A 16,600-nucleotide genomic window follows, 5' to 3' on the forward strand; every position below is an offset into this window, starting at 1 on the left:
AAAATCTTAACTGAAAACAGTTTTTGAGCCTCAGATAACACTTTATCGAAACCAAAATTAAACAGCTGCAGTGTGGATGCCTACATACAAACTTGTCAAATCATAGTGAGCAGCACAGAGCTGCTGAAGACAGGCTTGTGTAAAACACAACTTGCCTGACATGTTTTGGATATCCACTATATTTAAGACACAGCATTTTAGCCACTATCTATAAAATTGTCCAAGGAAGATTTTTGTCTTGCATTTTGCCTCCTACATTTTGTGCAACAAATCTTGTCAGTGTTTTAATAGTAGCATAGGAGAATAATTTAAATTTTTGAATTGTGTTTCTTCACATCCAAATGAAAGCAAACTCAGTGTGAGACACCACCATGTCAGCCATTTTCTGCCCTAAATATATACTTTATCCCAGATGAAAATTGGAAAAATATGTTGTTTTTTCCTTAAAAAGCAACTCAAATGCAAATATATATATATATATATGCAATTTATATCACCTGTGTGATTATTAGTGCTTTGTATCCTGGTTGACTAACCAAGTGGAAGGAGGAGCACAGATTATTTTAACAACCTGTGGAAACTGTACTGTGATAATCAAAAGTAGGAATATGTTGATTTACATTGTTAGTTTTGAGGTCAAAGCAGTAGAAAAAGTGTAAGCAAAGAGATGGCAACATTACCTTAAAAATTTTTTTTCTAAAAATGTACTTTAAATCACAAACTTGGAATTTGTTAATGATGAAAAACCATCTAAAAGTAAAAATACAGGATCATGCCTCACTAAAATACATTCTGCATTTCACACAGTGCCCCAGGACTGTGTTCTCATTGAAGAGAACACAAAGTGAAAAAAAAAAAGTTGAAAAAAAAAAAAAAAGGCAGCATATGGTTTTTTCCACTGAGATACTTATTGCACCATATGTCAAAGCAGCCTAACTATATGACAAAATATTCTAATATAACATGATACCTAAATTCAGTTCATACTTTAGTCATTTGTACTACTAGTGAAATGTTTTGATCATATCCTTTCCCCCATATTTTTTCAATACCTACAGGTTGCTCAGAATTTCTCTTTACCAGCAATACATCAGATTATTACCATCACATACCCAGATCAGAAAAAACTTGAAGTGGATTCTCACTGAACGTGTTTGCATATGCATAAAAAAAAATTAAATACTTTTAAAAATGAGGATATTATCAAATATTAACTAATATTTTACTTGACTATCTCCAGGTACAGACTATCCTTTCACATGTTTTTGATGTAATAGATGAAAACACTGGTTTTGCCCTTTAATGATCTTCTTTTCAGCTATGATGGTAGGGTTTTCTTAGGCTGTCTTAACTTTCACACAAAAACCTTGTATTTCAGGATTTTGCTCTGAAATAGCATTAACTTAAATTTTCTCACACTGAAAAAATAATAAAAAAGAGGCTGAAATCCTGTTCAACTTCCTCTTGTTAAGTAACATGTGGGCTGCAAAGTTATTCAGATTACCAATTAATCATTTAGATTTACTTGACCTTCAGATCATAGAGCTCATACCAGTCATTAGAGTCAAAAGTGTTTATTTTCCCTTAACACACTGCCAGTGAGTAATGGATTGCCTTAGATACAAGATTTTTCTCACTCACTAATAATTTACACTGGCATTTTCTGTAATTCAAGAAAAGTCCAAGAAAGATGCAGGAATCAAACTGGGACATTTTAGATAGTGAAAGACTGAAAGGAAAAGGCATCAGCACAACTACATGGAACCAGTACACACAAGCAAACTGGATAAAAGGAAACCTTGACCAGAGCAGTGTTTGTAATATGGGGATAAAACTCAATTGTGCAAAGATGTGCAGCATGCCCTTCCAGATCAAGCACAATATTGCTTTGCAATTTTGCTGACATTTACATACGTGATCTTGCACTTTGGTTATGCCAACAATAAAATGGTAAACAGCACTGAAGGAGAGACACTGCCTTTTTCCCAGGAGCTCACTTGGCCTCTACAAGCCAGTTCTCAGCTGGTTCAGGTCTAACGTAAGAAGAAGTATACTAGTGAAAATGTGGAATGTGCATGCAGTGAAACAAGGTATTTTCAGCAGCATGTATGTGTTAAATCACCCTAGCTTAATGTTAAACTGTGGCTCTTGGCACTGTTGACTTAAGAGAGGAAAAACAGAGGAAAACACCAACAGAGGTACACATCAACAAAGAGCCTATCAGCTAAACAGAAAAAACCCCATACTGTTTAGTTAATGGCTGCTGGTATGGAAAAGAAATGCTAGCCTGTAGAAAAGGAAGGAAAAGAAGAGCCAAAACTTAAGGCAAAGAGGATGGGGGCAAGATAGGAAGGACAATCCAGGAGAAAAACAAACCCACTACACTCTGTGAATAGTGCTAATGTAAGGAAGGCAAAAAACTAGAGAAGATGATAGTCATTTATACGTAATTTTACATAAAATAAAGACTGGGCTTGAAGCTGCCTGAATTGAAGCTTTTCTGGAGTGTATGAGTGTTACTTGAACGATGTCTCCTTTCCAGCAGGGTTGGTCTTCATGCATGATCATGTTGCTTGCTTTCCCACCTTAGTTTTTCCTACATCATGAAGTATCTCTACAGTGAGTTTACAAAATCCCAAAATACCCACAATCTAGAGTTTAAGAGCCTAATAAGAACAGTGGTGCAATCCAGAAGAAATGAAAGATTGAAAAGAATTTTCTACACTTCTCTATTATTTGTAGAGAGTTTTCTAAGACAACAAAGTTATTGTCTTGTAATATTGTACAATATTGTTTAAATTATTGGACATTATACACTCCAGAACTGGTTTTACTGCACGGAGTTAAAATGGATAAGAGTCTCAAAATACCAGTTATACAACAGCAACCTTATTTGGGTGGCATATATGCTTAGACTCTAGTGCAGACTGAATTTTTGGTGATCCACTACAGAAAAGGAAAAAAGTGTCCTGTTTGACTAAATGGACCACCCAATAATGAACACAATGACACTCACCAAAGTCTTCATTCAGCACAGACTACTAAATGAGAAATTGTAAGGAAAAAAAAAACACAGAGGGACAAAAAAGTGGGAGTTAGAAAAGTTTGCAGTAATAGTATGCTGCAGTGACTCTTCAACATCATCTTACAAGCCAGTAAGAACAAGTCAGCATAATGGAATAACAAGGTCCTGAGAAATGGGACAAATGAGACATTTATTTTTTTTCAGTTTTTTTTTTCCTTTTTTCTTCAGAACAGCATGAGATGACTGCAGTTTGCCTGTAACAGTTCATACTAACAGAAAATATTTCATTTCATCATGGCAGAGGTTGCAAATTCATAAGATATTTACCAGTCTGTCCTCCAGCACTCTTTGGTTTGATATTTGGAGCTATCAAAGATGCTTTAAGAATCTTTAGTGTACAGTTACAATACCAATGAACTTGCACTTCCTGTAGGCTAAGGACCAGTGCTTTTGTGTCAACTGGCTTTAATTCCCAGAGTAATCCAAAATGCAGTCCCAGGAATGAAACTCATATTAATGGTGTACACCAGTTCTGCCTAAGTTTTATGGGTGCTTTCATAATATGAACAACTAGGAAGCATAAGGTATTGTAAAAAACCTAGAACTAGCAAGTTTGTCTTGGCTGTTTGTCCCAGGTGAATTTCTGAGCCAGTGATACACAACATTATTCAAAAATTCTGTATATGTACAGAGTGTATTGCAAGTGTCATAATTACCAAAGGGAAGTGACTAAAAATATTTATATTTAAAAACCGAAATAAACAAATTTAAAAAACAACCAACACAGAATCAAATTCTTTGCTGTCTGACAGATTTTTGGAAAGCAAATATAGTTGTGTTCAGTAAGTGTGTACAGCAGATATTTCAAAACTGGTTTTGAGAATCCCAATGAAGAGTGGCATTTTTCTGGTATTTCCTACACTCTCCCACCACAAGCACTCACTGGAAACCCATGAGGCAAATATGAGAACAGCGTGGAGGAGGGAGCACAGCTTGCTTTACCTCTCAATTCTGATGAATTTCCAGCACTGACATCTTGCAGCACTGTCTAAACAGTATCACACAAGAACTCTTCTGCCTCAGCTTACAACCAGGTACAGAACCAGGTGTTGTAAAGCAGAACTGCTGCTCTGCATTGACTGAGGATCCCCCAAACCAGTGCCATTCCTGTTACACCTTGAATGCTGTCAATTCCACTCTCACCTTGGGCTGTGCACCCGGCTCTGTACTGATTCTGGGCTGCCACACGAACACGCCAAGAAGCATCTCTGTGCTCCTATGCCCATCTACTCCAATTTCAGCTGACTATAATTTCTGAAAGGTGGAACAACCTCAATACACAAGGGCTTAGGCAGTCGCAGTGCAGACTGCCTGCTCATCCATAATGCAGAACTACAGACTAAAAAAAGATTTAGGCTCCAAGCACTCTAGCTTTGGCACAGGTGATTTATTGAAATAGTGCATCTGCAGCAAAACGCAGATCCCATCAATACCAAGTTGAGCTGATTTCACCTAAGAAGCAAATAATCCTGTTACAGGTACAACTTGAAACATGTGATGCCAAATTTCCATTCAGTTCACATGTTTTCCTTTCAAATGTCTTCACTTCAGAATTCATGTAACTATTTTTGCCTAATTTCCAAAAATAAAATAATATAAAATCATTATAGTAGACTGAACTATGTATCAGATTTCAGCAGAGCCAAATATATAAAAATGAAGAAAAAGTGTAAAAAAACCCAAAATGCAAATAAACAGAACAGCCATTTTATCAGCAACAGCTTTACAGACGTTTAGAAAGTTATCACATAACAGTCTGATAATTAATGGTCCCCGTGCTCTGTAAATACCTTCTGTAGCATCCTCCTTTTACACTGCTTCAGAATAACAGCCTGTATAATCCTCCCTGAGCACAGGTCAGCTCCCTGATGCTTTCCTTTGCAATATGTCTCCAAAACCTTTGAGTACATTTCTCTCATTCATTTCTTCATATTCCTCAGAAGGTCTAACAGTTTCATAATTATTTATTTTCTTGCTTCAAGTCTCTCAGTATTTTTTTTCTGGAATATCTACTAAAAGCATGAGTTCATGCAAACGTATAGTATCCTGTGACATACACAAACTGTGTCCTAAGACCCCTGCCTGCTCTGTGGGCAAGGCTGCCTCACTGTGCCCTTGCACAGTCTCGTTCAAATCTACCTGGAGTGTCTTAATCTAATGCTTAAACCATAAATCGTCTGAGCACAAAATAATTCCTCACTCAATGTTTGTTGGCAGTTTGAACAGCCATTGTCCAACATTGCGGCTTAAGAATTAGCAGATATAACATAATGGGAACATATAGTGAATGTACAAAAGGCTGAAGAAAAGCAAGCAGAACCATGTTGGAATTGATGAAGTGCTGTAGCCCGTCTAAATAGGACAGACTCTTCCATTTATCTACTGAGGCTACATGGAAATCATTCGTACTAGTAGTATCTGAAGGCTGTTCAGTTCAGTTCAGTTCAGAACTCCTGAACTGAAAAACAATAAATGGAAGGAAAACCCACTAACAGATTAAGCTCCCAGATTTAGAGGATGCAGAAGGGGGTATCAAAGGTTCTGTGCATACAAGCTTTTGTTGAAGTCAGCGGAAACTAGTATGTACAGGAAAGAACGCCAGGGATTTATGATTGAGTTTAAAAGTTAATAGGAGTGAAATCTACAGCAGCACTGACAATTTGTTTCTAGTCAATATCATTATTTGAACAAAAAAAAAAAAATCCAAATGCAAGCTTTTAGCAGCAGCAGTTAGGTCTATAACTTCTAAGAAAACACAAAGAATTTATTTAGTAATGCTATTTTATAGGAACATAAAACCATAATGAATACTCAAAGAATACTGCAAAGACATCCTGTGATGTGTTATCTAAAAGGTCATCAACTTGAGGACTCAATTCATAGGTCACTGAGCTATGAATTCCTCAATGATTAACAATATAATAAGGCTGTTCTCATTGCTAAACTAATAAATATTAGTTTATCAGTACAAAAGATCTACTAGATGACTTTGTAGTTGAAAAAAGGATGAATATCATTTCTATTCTCTTTTCTATGAGAAAACTGATACACACATCAGATAACCTAGGAGAAACAGAACCAAAACCAGTCTCATAAGCTTCAATTCAGTGTACTGTCCCATTGGAGCCATGTTCATGTAAACTGCTTTAAAGCATCACTGTTAATCCTATGCCAAAGGACACAAATAATCACAGCCCTTTAGATATACTGGAAGCGCATCCCACTATATAAGTTTAGAAAAGTTACTAAACTTCAGAAGTTTTGTTCTGACTGTTTGCTATAGTAGAAAATAGGAACTTCTGTTTACAAGGTCACGGCAGAGAGAACCAGCCCAAGTCAGTTACTTACCTTGAAGCCGTTGCATGACATTGGCAATGTCTCTAGATCTTGCCACTAGTCGGGATGAAGCCATGATCCCTTTGCAGCGAGTCCACTTCCCCTGACAGAATTCTCCCTCCAAATTGTGGAGCTCGGTGAGATGAGGATCTTGGACAGCTTCCTTTTAGTGTTCAACCCTCAGCCATGGCAGAGCATCCCTGGGGCAGTCAGACACCTCCAGTCCAATGCTGGCCCCCATAGGGCCGGGGCAAAGCAACAGTAAACAACCTCAACACCTGAGAAAGAAAGTACCAAAGTTTAGAGGAAACTTTTACCAGCTCTGAAAAACTAAGTAGTCTGAGTTTTAATAGCTATCTTAACAGGTAAAGGGTTTATGTTTTGGCAGTAGTGTACGCCCCAGCCAGACACATAATGCTGAAAGCTTGCTTGGCAATCATCAAGCAGAATGAAGCTGCAAAAACAAATCATTAAATACAACTGGCAATGCACCAGACATCAGTGCTTTCCTGAGGATGCTTGTGGATGTTGTTTTAGAAATCATAATGATGTTATTCTTATTAAAAATAATACTGTAATACTTTTTAACATAGACACTATTAAGCTCAAAAGAAAAACAAAACCCTTTGCAAAAATCCAAACTGTACAACTCAATCTATTTCACCACTGAAGGAAGAAGCATGTAACAAAAACTCATTGGTAAGGATAACTCCTAACTCCACTTGACAATGTGGTCTATTCTGAAATATTGAGATGAATATACTTCATTATTAAATAAAGTTCTATTTATATTCTTTTTTTTTGTATAACAATGCTATCTTTTGTGTCATTTAATATCAAAAGCTGTGAACTAGAACTGCTACGTGAACACTGCTACACTTCTGCCTCTATAATAAAAATCTATGTGACTATAAATCTGCTCTAAAAATAATCTAATTAGATTCTTCAGATAATGCTATCAATAACATCTTATCTTCTGAGGAACATGTGCATGCTATGTTTGTATGCAGTGATTTCCCTGATAAGAAATGTATAGACACCAAGAATAACTGGATTCATACATTCACTCTAGGCGCACCCCAAATTCAAGATGATACGCTGCTGATCAATATCACAAATGTGAGTGGGTTTATTTGTGTTGTGCACTTTCCTCTTTTCCTGGCCCCAAGGTGTGTCAGAGAATAGAGTCCTCCATTATCAGGCCGACAAGCCTTTAGGCTGCACAGCTTCAGGCACGATGAACTGTCCCAAAAGAGCTGTGTTAACATGTAAGGGCAGCCAGAGGAAATGCTATTTCAACATTTCCTTTTCTAATCTTTCAAACCATGCCTGACCCAAGGTACATCCTGCTTGCCCTCTTATTGATGTTTTTTATTGTATGTTTACCTTGTATTTTAGATACCTAAATGCTGCTCAGATCAGCAGCTCCAGGTTGGCTTTAAATCAGTGGAGCTGAGGGAAGCACACTTCTGATGGGCCACAGGGCAGAACAGATTGCAAAGTCCACCCATGTCTCTGGGCTGTTCTTTTGCATGCAATGGCCACCATGGTACTAATACCTACTCCAGACACACTGCTGCTATTTTTACATATGTCTACATTTTACATGACACCTGAATGCTCATATCCCCACTCTCTTACCACATGTGTCTGCTCTCTTCTTTAAGGGACTCCTCCCCTCCACAGCCCTTCCCACCTTCCAGGCTTTGCCCCACACACTTCTTGGGGTTCACAGGGACTCTGCCTATCAGTCACCACTTCCCAAGCATGGAGAAGCACCCTGGCAGGAGCCTCATGCTTGTGTCAACCAGGCATGAGAAGGTGTCACCAAGGCACCTCTCAGCCACAACACTGGTTGGGGTTGGTGGTGCCCTGGCGTTGCTAAATCCCTGCAGAGAGCATCAGCAACAGCACACCAAATAGCACCTGACTGAGTGGATGGGGAGCAGAAGGAGGATTTCTGTTGCTTGTGCTCACATATGACAGCTTGGTGAACTTTGCTTCCTCTGCAATATCTAAATGAAACATCAGCTTTCCCAACCTCATCCAAACCAGAAATATTTGTAACACAGTGGGTTACATGTAGCCTTGTTTCTGCAGCAGAGGCACTGCTAACATTTTGAGCAGTTTTGCAAGCTGGTACAGCCACTTCTGGTAGCAAGCTGCCAGACTAATTTATGGGCAGGAATAAGGGGTATTAAAAGTGCTTCATCAGACTGGGTTTTTGGCTAACAGCAGTAACAATATCAGTACACCAGTTCATTCACACTGTGACAGAGCTGGCATAAATCAGCTGTACATGAGCAGATTTACAGGAGCTGTGGAACATGCTGATCCAGGTCCAAGTTAAAAGAGTCTGGGAAAGTGTTATGAAGATGTATGTTCAATATACTCATACAGCAGGCTGAGTCACTGTGCAGCAATAAATGGCAGACATGCAATTAATAATTTATTTAGCTGATATTAAATTATATGCTGCATAAGAAGAATGTGAGTTTCTAAATATGGCTCCTCATTCAAAAGCTCCTTTCCAAGCAGTGGGAATTAACTCATTTAAAGGTGACAGGTACAGGTTAGTACAGGTAGGAAGGAAAGATTCTCGTGTGCCTAGTCACCTCTACAGGCAGAAAACCGCAACTCAGAACACAGCAAAACACCAGCAGAATATATGAAACAAAGCTTCATGCACCCTTCTCACCTCTCTTCAGGGAATACCTAAAGTTTCACAGAAGAAAAATCCTATGTGGACAGTCAGGTATTCAATGTAATGTAGAACAGGAATTTTTCATGGCTTTTACAAATACTTAAAGCCATCAGCAAATTTTTTTTTTCTGCTGAAAGATTACACTTTTCAGATTTGTAAGCATTAAAATCTTAATCAAGTATTTGCACAGCTGCTACACAAATTAATTTTTAATAAATGGAATGACTTTTAAGTTTGTGTGTCAGACACAAAGATGTGTCTTCAGACGGATAGGTTTTCAAAATACATAGGTTTTTAATAAAGTGCATGGCTTGAATCTCATAAGTCTTAGCCTGAAATAAACCTGAAGTTAACCCTGAATATGAGCTATTCCCAGCTTTAGCACTCAACAAGTGATTATTCAATATTATAAGTGATTTTTTTTTTGTCTGAACATACATGGAATCAACACAAGAGTTAAACAGGGTTTGCCTATAAATTAGGTAAATCTTTTATTATGTTTGCCACTTATCTGGATTTAATGGATAAAGTTACACTGACACCATTTTCTTATATTAATATCCCACTACTCTGGGTTTAGATGAAAAGAGGAAACATGAACTTCTCTCATATAAGAGCCATTAGGCTTTATTAAATTGCAGTTTAAAATTCTCTGGGTTATTTTGTTCCTCTCTTCAAATGCCAGGAAAGTGAGACATCTGTGCTATGGAAGAGATAGGAAAAATACCACATTTATTGTGAGTTAACTTTTCTGGGTTCCCTTTTTTTCATTGTACTCAGGAGCTCTTTGAAATAAAAAAGATATTTTCTTTTTATTGGTAAAACTAGAATACCATTGGCAAGACCAGATTGTCATTTATCCTCTAGTTCTTAAAGTTTACAAAACATATTAAAGGCAAACAGACCTGCCTGTCAGCAGTATGGTTCCAGAAAAACAGACATTCGCTAGCTGCAAACGACATACTCAGTGTGCAACACGGGCTGAAGATAAACCTGACAAAGAAGAGGTAAACAATTCTTTGACTGTACTTCATGTGCCACAAATTACAGATTCCAGATGACCCCACCAGTGGTTCCTTCCAAACTTAACCATTCTGTAATTCTGTGATTCCCAGTACACCAGGCTGATGCCACATACAGCAGCCAGGAGAAGAAGCTACTGATGTGAAAGTATGGTTTGTACCTGAAAATACAGGGTTTTGACTTCTATAAACTCCCGTTATAGCACCAGAATAGATAAAGAAACTCCTGGTAAACAAGGATAAACACAAGTAATAAGCAAAGATATGGAGGAGAGCAAGAAATAGGAGCAGGCAGTGAAAGAACTGTTTCTTATCTGGGACATTTCAAAAAGAGATATTTGAGAGGACAATAAACAAAGTAATAAATTCAAGGAAGTCCTGCAGCTAGAAGACATTTACAAATCAAATGTTACACAGATATAAGAAATACAGTGGAATGACTAAAATAACTATAGCACATGAACTGAACAGAATCTCAGGAACAACTGAAATAAGAGTCAAGTGCTGGGGGTGCCAGTATATACTAACAAAGAGGCAAGACTTCCCTGGTAAGCAGGAGTTGCACAGAACTCATCAAGGGAAAGAAATTCCAGGAAAATAATTTCCAATCCTAGTTTACTGCTGTAGTGCTAGAAGACCACTTTGATCCACAGATTCTCTTTCTGAAACATAAGAGGTCTTGGAAATGCTGCCAGGTTGACAGACACTACTGGAACAGATGCAATTCTATGAGACAGCAGTGAGCCTCCTGCTAGTCAGGAATAAATGACTCACAGAAAGATAGGAAACAGAATTTTCTGGAGATTATAACTGCGTTTTTAAACAGCAAATAGTCAGAAAAACAGCTGGTTTAGGCTGGGTGTTAGTTGTTAGTGGGAAGAAAATGTTAATCAATAGAAAATAGCTCCAACTAAGGAAGTGATTGACATTGTCCAAAATATTACAATAATCCAAAGCATTTGAGCAGATCAGGAGATGATCTAGAAACACAGTGCTTAAAACATAAATAAAAGGGAAATCAGTGGAGATGTCAATTAGACTGAAAAGCACAGTGCCTCCCCTGTGAAGCAGGCTGGGGTTTTCTTTAAATCCAAAGTCTAGTAGCTTTACACCTGTTCAGAACAGAATAAACCTGCTGCAGATGTAATTGGAAAAGCCATCACTCAGAAATAAGTGGGCAGAAACAGAGCATGAAAAGCGAAGAGTACTGCCACAGTGTGTGCTGAATACAGGGATGAAAAGAGATGTGCTCAAAGACCATCTGAGAAATAAGGACAGCAAGCAAATGCTTTCTAGCCAGATAAGTAAAAAGAAAGTAGAAAATAAGATCAAGGGGAGATTAATGTGCTTCAATTAGTATTATACTGATTTTTCCACTGAAGACATTTCTGATAGAAAAAGGCATGACAAAAATGGAAGGAGTACCTCTTAAATAAACTCAGAGTTAAAAGTGGAAAAACTCAATAAAATTAATTCCAGGATTTTGATAACCAGTAGATTATGAATTGAGAATCCATTTGTAAATTTATACAAATAAATCTGTCAAGTTGCACTTGATGCCTACTGGATATACAAAATTCAGAGCTAGGATGAACAAGTGGGGTAGAGTGATCCAACATGGTTCTTCTATTTTCCTCAGAGAAAATGCAGTATCTCCTCACTGATCTTCCAAAATCCAAGCCAACAGAGAAGTCCCCTTGGTAGTTTTTTCTGACAGATGAACTGCAAGTCTGCAGCTGTTTGCTTAAAGCCAATGCAGTAGAAGTCAGAGGAACTTTCCCAAAGGCAATGGGACATCACTGTGCACCACATAAGATCATGGAAAGTGCAATTTTGGCTCTGAAAGGTGTTTTTGATGGTTGAATACCAACATTGTCACTCTGTGCTTCCTTTCTCTACTGACAAAAAACGCATTGAAACAGGAACACTGAAACACAATGTACTTTCTCACTGACCATCCAACCACACATTGACTTAAAGTGCAGTAACTACCTGGAGGTATTGAAATTTGTTTTTCTTGGGGAGTATGGGGCAGCAGAGAGAGAGATTTCCATCCTTTCTGGAACTCCAGATTATTTTATTTCATCTAGGTATCCTTAAGCATATTTTGGAGCTGAACAGAAGTTTTTCACTCTGCAGAAGTTTGAAGGTCTTGCAACAGCAATTAATAATTTGAAACTTCAAGGTAATTTGCACATCTGACATTTAAATTTATGGCATATATGGCACACAATCTTCTGTGTTTTACCTACCGTTGTACTCCAGTATTTAAAACATACTTGTAGGATCCTAGTCATGCACATCCCTATGTATGTACTTACATTTCAGCAAGTGAGTGTTTTATTATCTACTTTTTATTAGTTTTTGTAAGATAGACGAAAATCCAATGGTACAATTCTTGTCTTGAAAGCTGTAATTCCATTTGAACAGAAAATACAAACTGTTCTAGGAGAAAATAAAAGGCAGAGACTGGCTTTATTTAGGAAAATTGGCAGAACATACATTTTTAGATGCATGCAAAGAAAGGTCATTCAGACTTATTGATACAAAAACTTAAAGACAGCCTGAACTACAGGTTAGTAATCCTGTTATTTAAATTGGGCAGGAATATATTCGAGTCATATAGCTGTTGGTAATAGCAGGAGACTGGGATCAGTAGGTCATTACATTCTACAAACACAGGATATAATCCTTGCCTAAAAGAGCTTACTATCTGCACAGACAAAGACAGGGTGAGATTAAGATCAGAGGTCACAATACACAAGCAAATAGGACAGAGTGAAGTTCACATCTGAAGTGTAAGCAAGTTAATGGTAGGAGAATTGTTCTGATTTTTCTGGTTTAACACTGATGGCACCTAGGAGTTCTGTGGCATAACATGACCTATAGCACGAGACTATTGCAGAGGTACATCTGTGGGAGGAAAAATAAAAAGGACCACTAAAATAGAAAACACTGAAGCATCTCAGGAAAGGGTGGGTCAAACCAAGTTTGAGATAAGCAAGTAAGCGTCAGTTCTTTGGTATTCCTGCACATCTCCCAAGCAAGAAACTTTGCTATAACTTACAAGCAAGTGGCAGGCAACTGCCAAACGAATGCAAAAGCAGAAGCCCCTCTGGTTTTCCCTTTAAATTGTGCCTTTGGGTGAAACGAAGCCAAAATTCCATTCACTTCAGAGGTAAACCACTGCTGTTAGTTTTATGACCTTTAAGGAAACACAAGAACCTAAAGTGTTGTCACTTGCTATGCTAATGAGTAAGTATAGAAACAATTGTTTATGTTTGATGTATGTACTTTCTCAGTAACTACTGCCACAAGTTGATAAGAAAAAAACTGAGCCACAGCTGACTTCCTTTAACACAGCATAACCGAGGTGGGTTAAATGTGGTGTCTTGTCTGAAGGGTGAATGTGTGTATGTTCCTCTTGGGACCAAAGATCTGTAGACCCCCAGCAATCACTCTCACTGTACTGGCCTTGAAAGGTTCATGCCTTGTTCAGTGCCTCACCCAGGAAGATCCTCTTCATTGCCAGGAACTCTTACTCTCTCACCAAATTTAACAGAGTGCTGTTCTTTCCCTATGCACCTCTGCTCTCTGATCCAGTATCAAAGTTAGTTTCTTTGAGCAGTGTGCTCGCTGACAGGCTGTGTAACCCTGCATGGCTCCAATGAAGTTCTTAAGGTCCCCAAAAAACACCATTGACGACTCTCATATTTAATAAAGAGAAAGTAATAGTGCATGAAGGCACATAGTCATTACAAGTTTCTTGTGTCTGTATTAATTTCAGCAGTCCAAATCACTACTGAAACTTACTATGTAGTAACAGCCTAAAGTAAAAATAGAATAAAATTTTATAAAAATCTCAAATGTATTTGGATTCACCTGTAAAACACGTAAGCACTGATAGTTTATACTCAGCAACATGGAATGTCCATTGGCATATATTATTTCTGAAGGTAATTCCAAACAAACAAACCAAAGCAGACACTATGAATAGGAATTAAAGGAACAGGTGGGAAGTGTAGGGATTATTCCTTCTACATTCACATCTAACAGGGTTTGCAAAGATGAGAATTTAATCACTGCAACATGCAGCACCATGCTCATTCTGGAGAGCTCCTTTCTCAGGGCAAAACGTCTGTGTGAAACATTCCAAATGACAATGCCTGACTCTCACCAGAAAAGAAGTAACTCCAGAATTTTAACACTGTACCTCAGAAATCAGTTTTTTTCATGTCATTCAGCACACAACAAACATTTACTACAACAAACAAAAAAGCCTTTCTGTTTACCAACTAAAATGACGTAGCACCCTGTTTTTTCCTGTCCGGTGGCAACATGTTAACATAGCCCATCAGCATTTACAGCTTGGGATCTGTTTAATGTCGAAGTGCACACAAGAATCACAGAAATAATTATCAGACACCACGGAGAGCAGACAGTCCATCACTAGTACTACTACAGGAAAGCGTGCGCCTGTTAGGAGTCGTTCAACAGGCTCTGCACTAGAAGAGTTCTGGCAGGCAGCCAGAAACACCACATACTATTTCCCTACAAGCCACATAGGTATAAATCCCTCACAGCCAGATGCACTGGAGAGTTTCCCTCACCATCACACAGATGACTTACATTAGTATTTCCTCATCAAATTCCAATATATGGCCTTTTGTAGCAGGTTAATAATACTCCTTACAAGCACTTTTCCTCAGCATGACGATGGTTGTCAAAATCCTAGTAAGAACCTTGTCGGTGAGTATTTCAGCAGGTCTTACCTCCGGGGAGTTACCACACAAGCCAGGGAACATATGGGCTCTATGCATCTCTGTCGTGGTGCACTTGTCCTTTTTGCACCATCACTGCGTGCAAGCCAGGCTAAAACTGGCTTCCCGGGAGCGCCCATCAATAGTCACATTTCCTCTGGTTAACTACGTTTTGGCCTGCAGTGTGTGACTGAGCATAAAACTGGCTATCTCCGCAACACACACATACGTGCACTTCAGGAGAAGAACAACCACAGCCCTCCGCCGGGTTTGTCCGCTCCGAAAGGGCAAAACCTCAAACCCACCCCGGAACACGGCCAAACTCCGCAACCACGGCACGGAGTTTCGGATTCACCTCCAGACAGTTCTACGTAGGGGGGCAGGAGGCGGCTGGGGGTAGCGGCTGCCCCGTGGGACCCCCTTCTTCCCGGCCGCGCTCCGGCCGTTCGCGGGCTCACCGAAGCGGCGGCCCCCGTCGAACACCCCCAGTCCCGGGGAGCCCCTCGCCCCGGCGCCGCGCCGCCGCGCCCTACCTCAGCCCTCCGCACCGCGCTGCTCCGCGCCTCGGTGCGCCCGGCGCAGCTGCCTGGTTACCGAGCACAACACGCCGCGCCGCCCCGCCCCGCCGGCCCGCGGCGAGGAAGCAGGTGCGGGGGTGGGGAGAGGGCGGGAGCGCGGGTGCGTGTGCCGGGGGTGCGTGTGCCGGGGGTGCGTGTGTCGTACCCTTGCGGCGCTCCCCAGTGCGCGGCCGCGCCGCCCGCGGGCTGCAGCCCGTGCCCCGGTGCCCGATGTCCTTGCGCGCATCGCGGGGGGGCCGCGCCCCGCCCCGCCCCGCCGCGGCTGCAGCAGCAGCAGCAGCAGCAGCAAAGCCGGGGCAGCTTGTCCGGGGGCGGCTGCGTTGACCGCTATGCCGGGGAGTCGGAGGACGAGACACCGGCCTCAGCGGCGAGACTCGATACGCCCGAAGTGCGTTCTGGCGAGTAGCCGAAATACTCCTGAGAGCGACTGTATCGAGCTGTCGCTGCTAATTACTATTACTAGTCATATTACTATTATTATTATTGCTGCAATGTAGAGCGTGCTGTAGGGCATTACCTTTGGCGTAGGCTCCAGAGCATCATCACGCATAAGGCAGAGAGCTGCACAAGCAAACTGGGACAGCAGCTCTTACATAACAGCAGCAGGACAGAAATATTCAAAGGAGCTGGCAAGACGGTCTGCCACTTTCGAGCTCAGACCACACTAACCATGCAACAGCGATTGTGCCCCCAGCATAAAACGTGATTCTGCCTCTTCCAAAGACATTGCACAATCCCTATGACTTAATTTCGCTTTTCCCCTGCTTCATTTTAATTGATACCATTAAGGCTAGCTTCATGCAGGAGACAGAAGGATATTTTTCTGCTTAAGAGATGGTTCATTTCTGGTCTGTGTCATTGGGAAAAAAACCCACTCATTTGGAGCTGAAATGGAGAAGTTGGGAGAAGCAGTGCCAATAAACCTCTTAGTTTTCATCGTTTCTGGCAGTGCTGCAGTGATTCTACAACATTAGCATGCAGAGTGTTTACTGAGTAGATGGATAAAATCTGAGTTAGGCAGCAGAGATTACTCAGCATCACCCTGTCCTTTAGCACCAGTCATAGTAACACAGGTGCTACCCTTGTGATATGAACACTTACACTTATGGCACCTA

At 40.1% G+C, this 16,600-nt stretch overlaps 1 protein-coding gene across 2 annotated transcripts in view; it reads right to left on the minus strand.

Moving 5' to 3' along the window:
- The window catches only part of SYNE1 (spectrin repeat containing nuclear envelope protein 1), a 289,553-nt gene extending 273,531 nt beyond the window's left edge, over positions 1–16,022 (minus strand). The window contains exons 1-2 of one of the 2 annotated variants that reach the window (XM_068184611.1): positions 16,003–16,022; positions 6,434–6,699 (exon numbers count right to left, since the gene is read on the minus strand). In XM_068184611.1, the coding sequence (XP_068040712.1) occupies positions 6,434–6,497 (64 nt within the window). In that variant the 5' untranslated portion in view covers positions 6,498–6,699; positions 16,003–16,022. Of the gene's footprint in view, positions 1–6,433; positions 6,700–15,440; positions 15,601–16,002 lie in introns of those variants that run through there. The other variant, XM_068184610.1, reaches the window with a different exon arrangement.
- Positions 16,023–16,600: the final 578 nt, after the last annotated feature.

This window comes from Anomalospiza imberbis, chromosome 3 (genome assembly GCF_031753505.1).
Source record: "Anomalospiza imberbis isolate Cuckoo-Finch-1a 21T00152 chromosome 3, ASM3175350v1, whole genome shotgun sequence".
Taxonomy (NCBI): Eukaryota; Metazoa; Chordata; class Aves; order Passeriformes; family Viduidae; genus Anomalospiza; species Anomalospiza imberbis.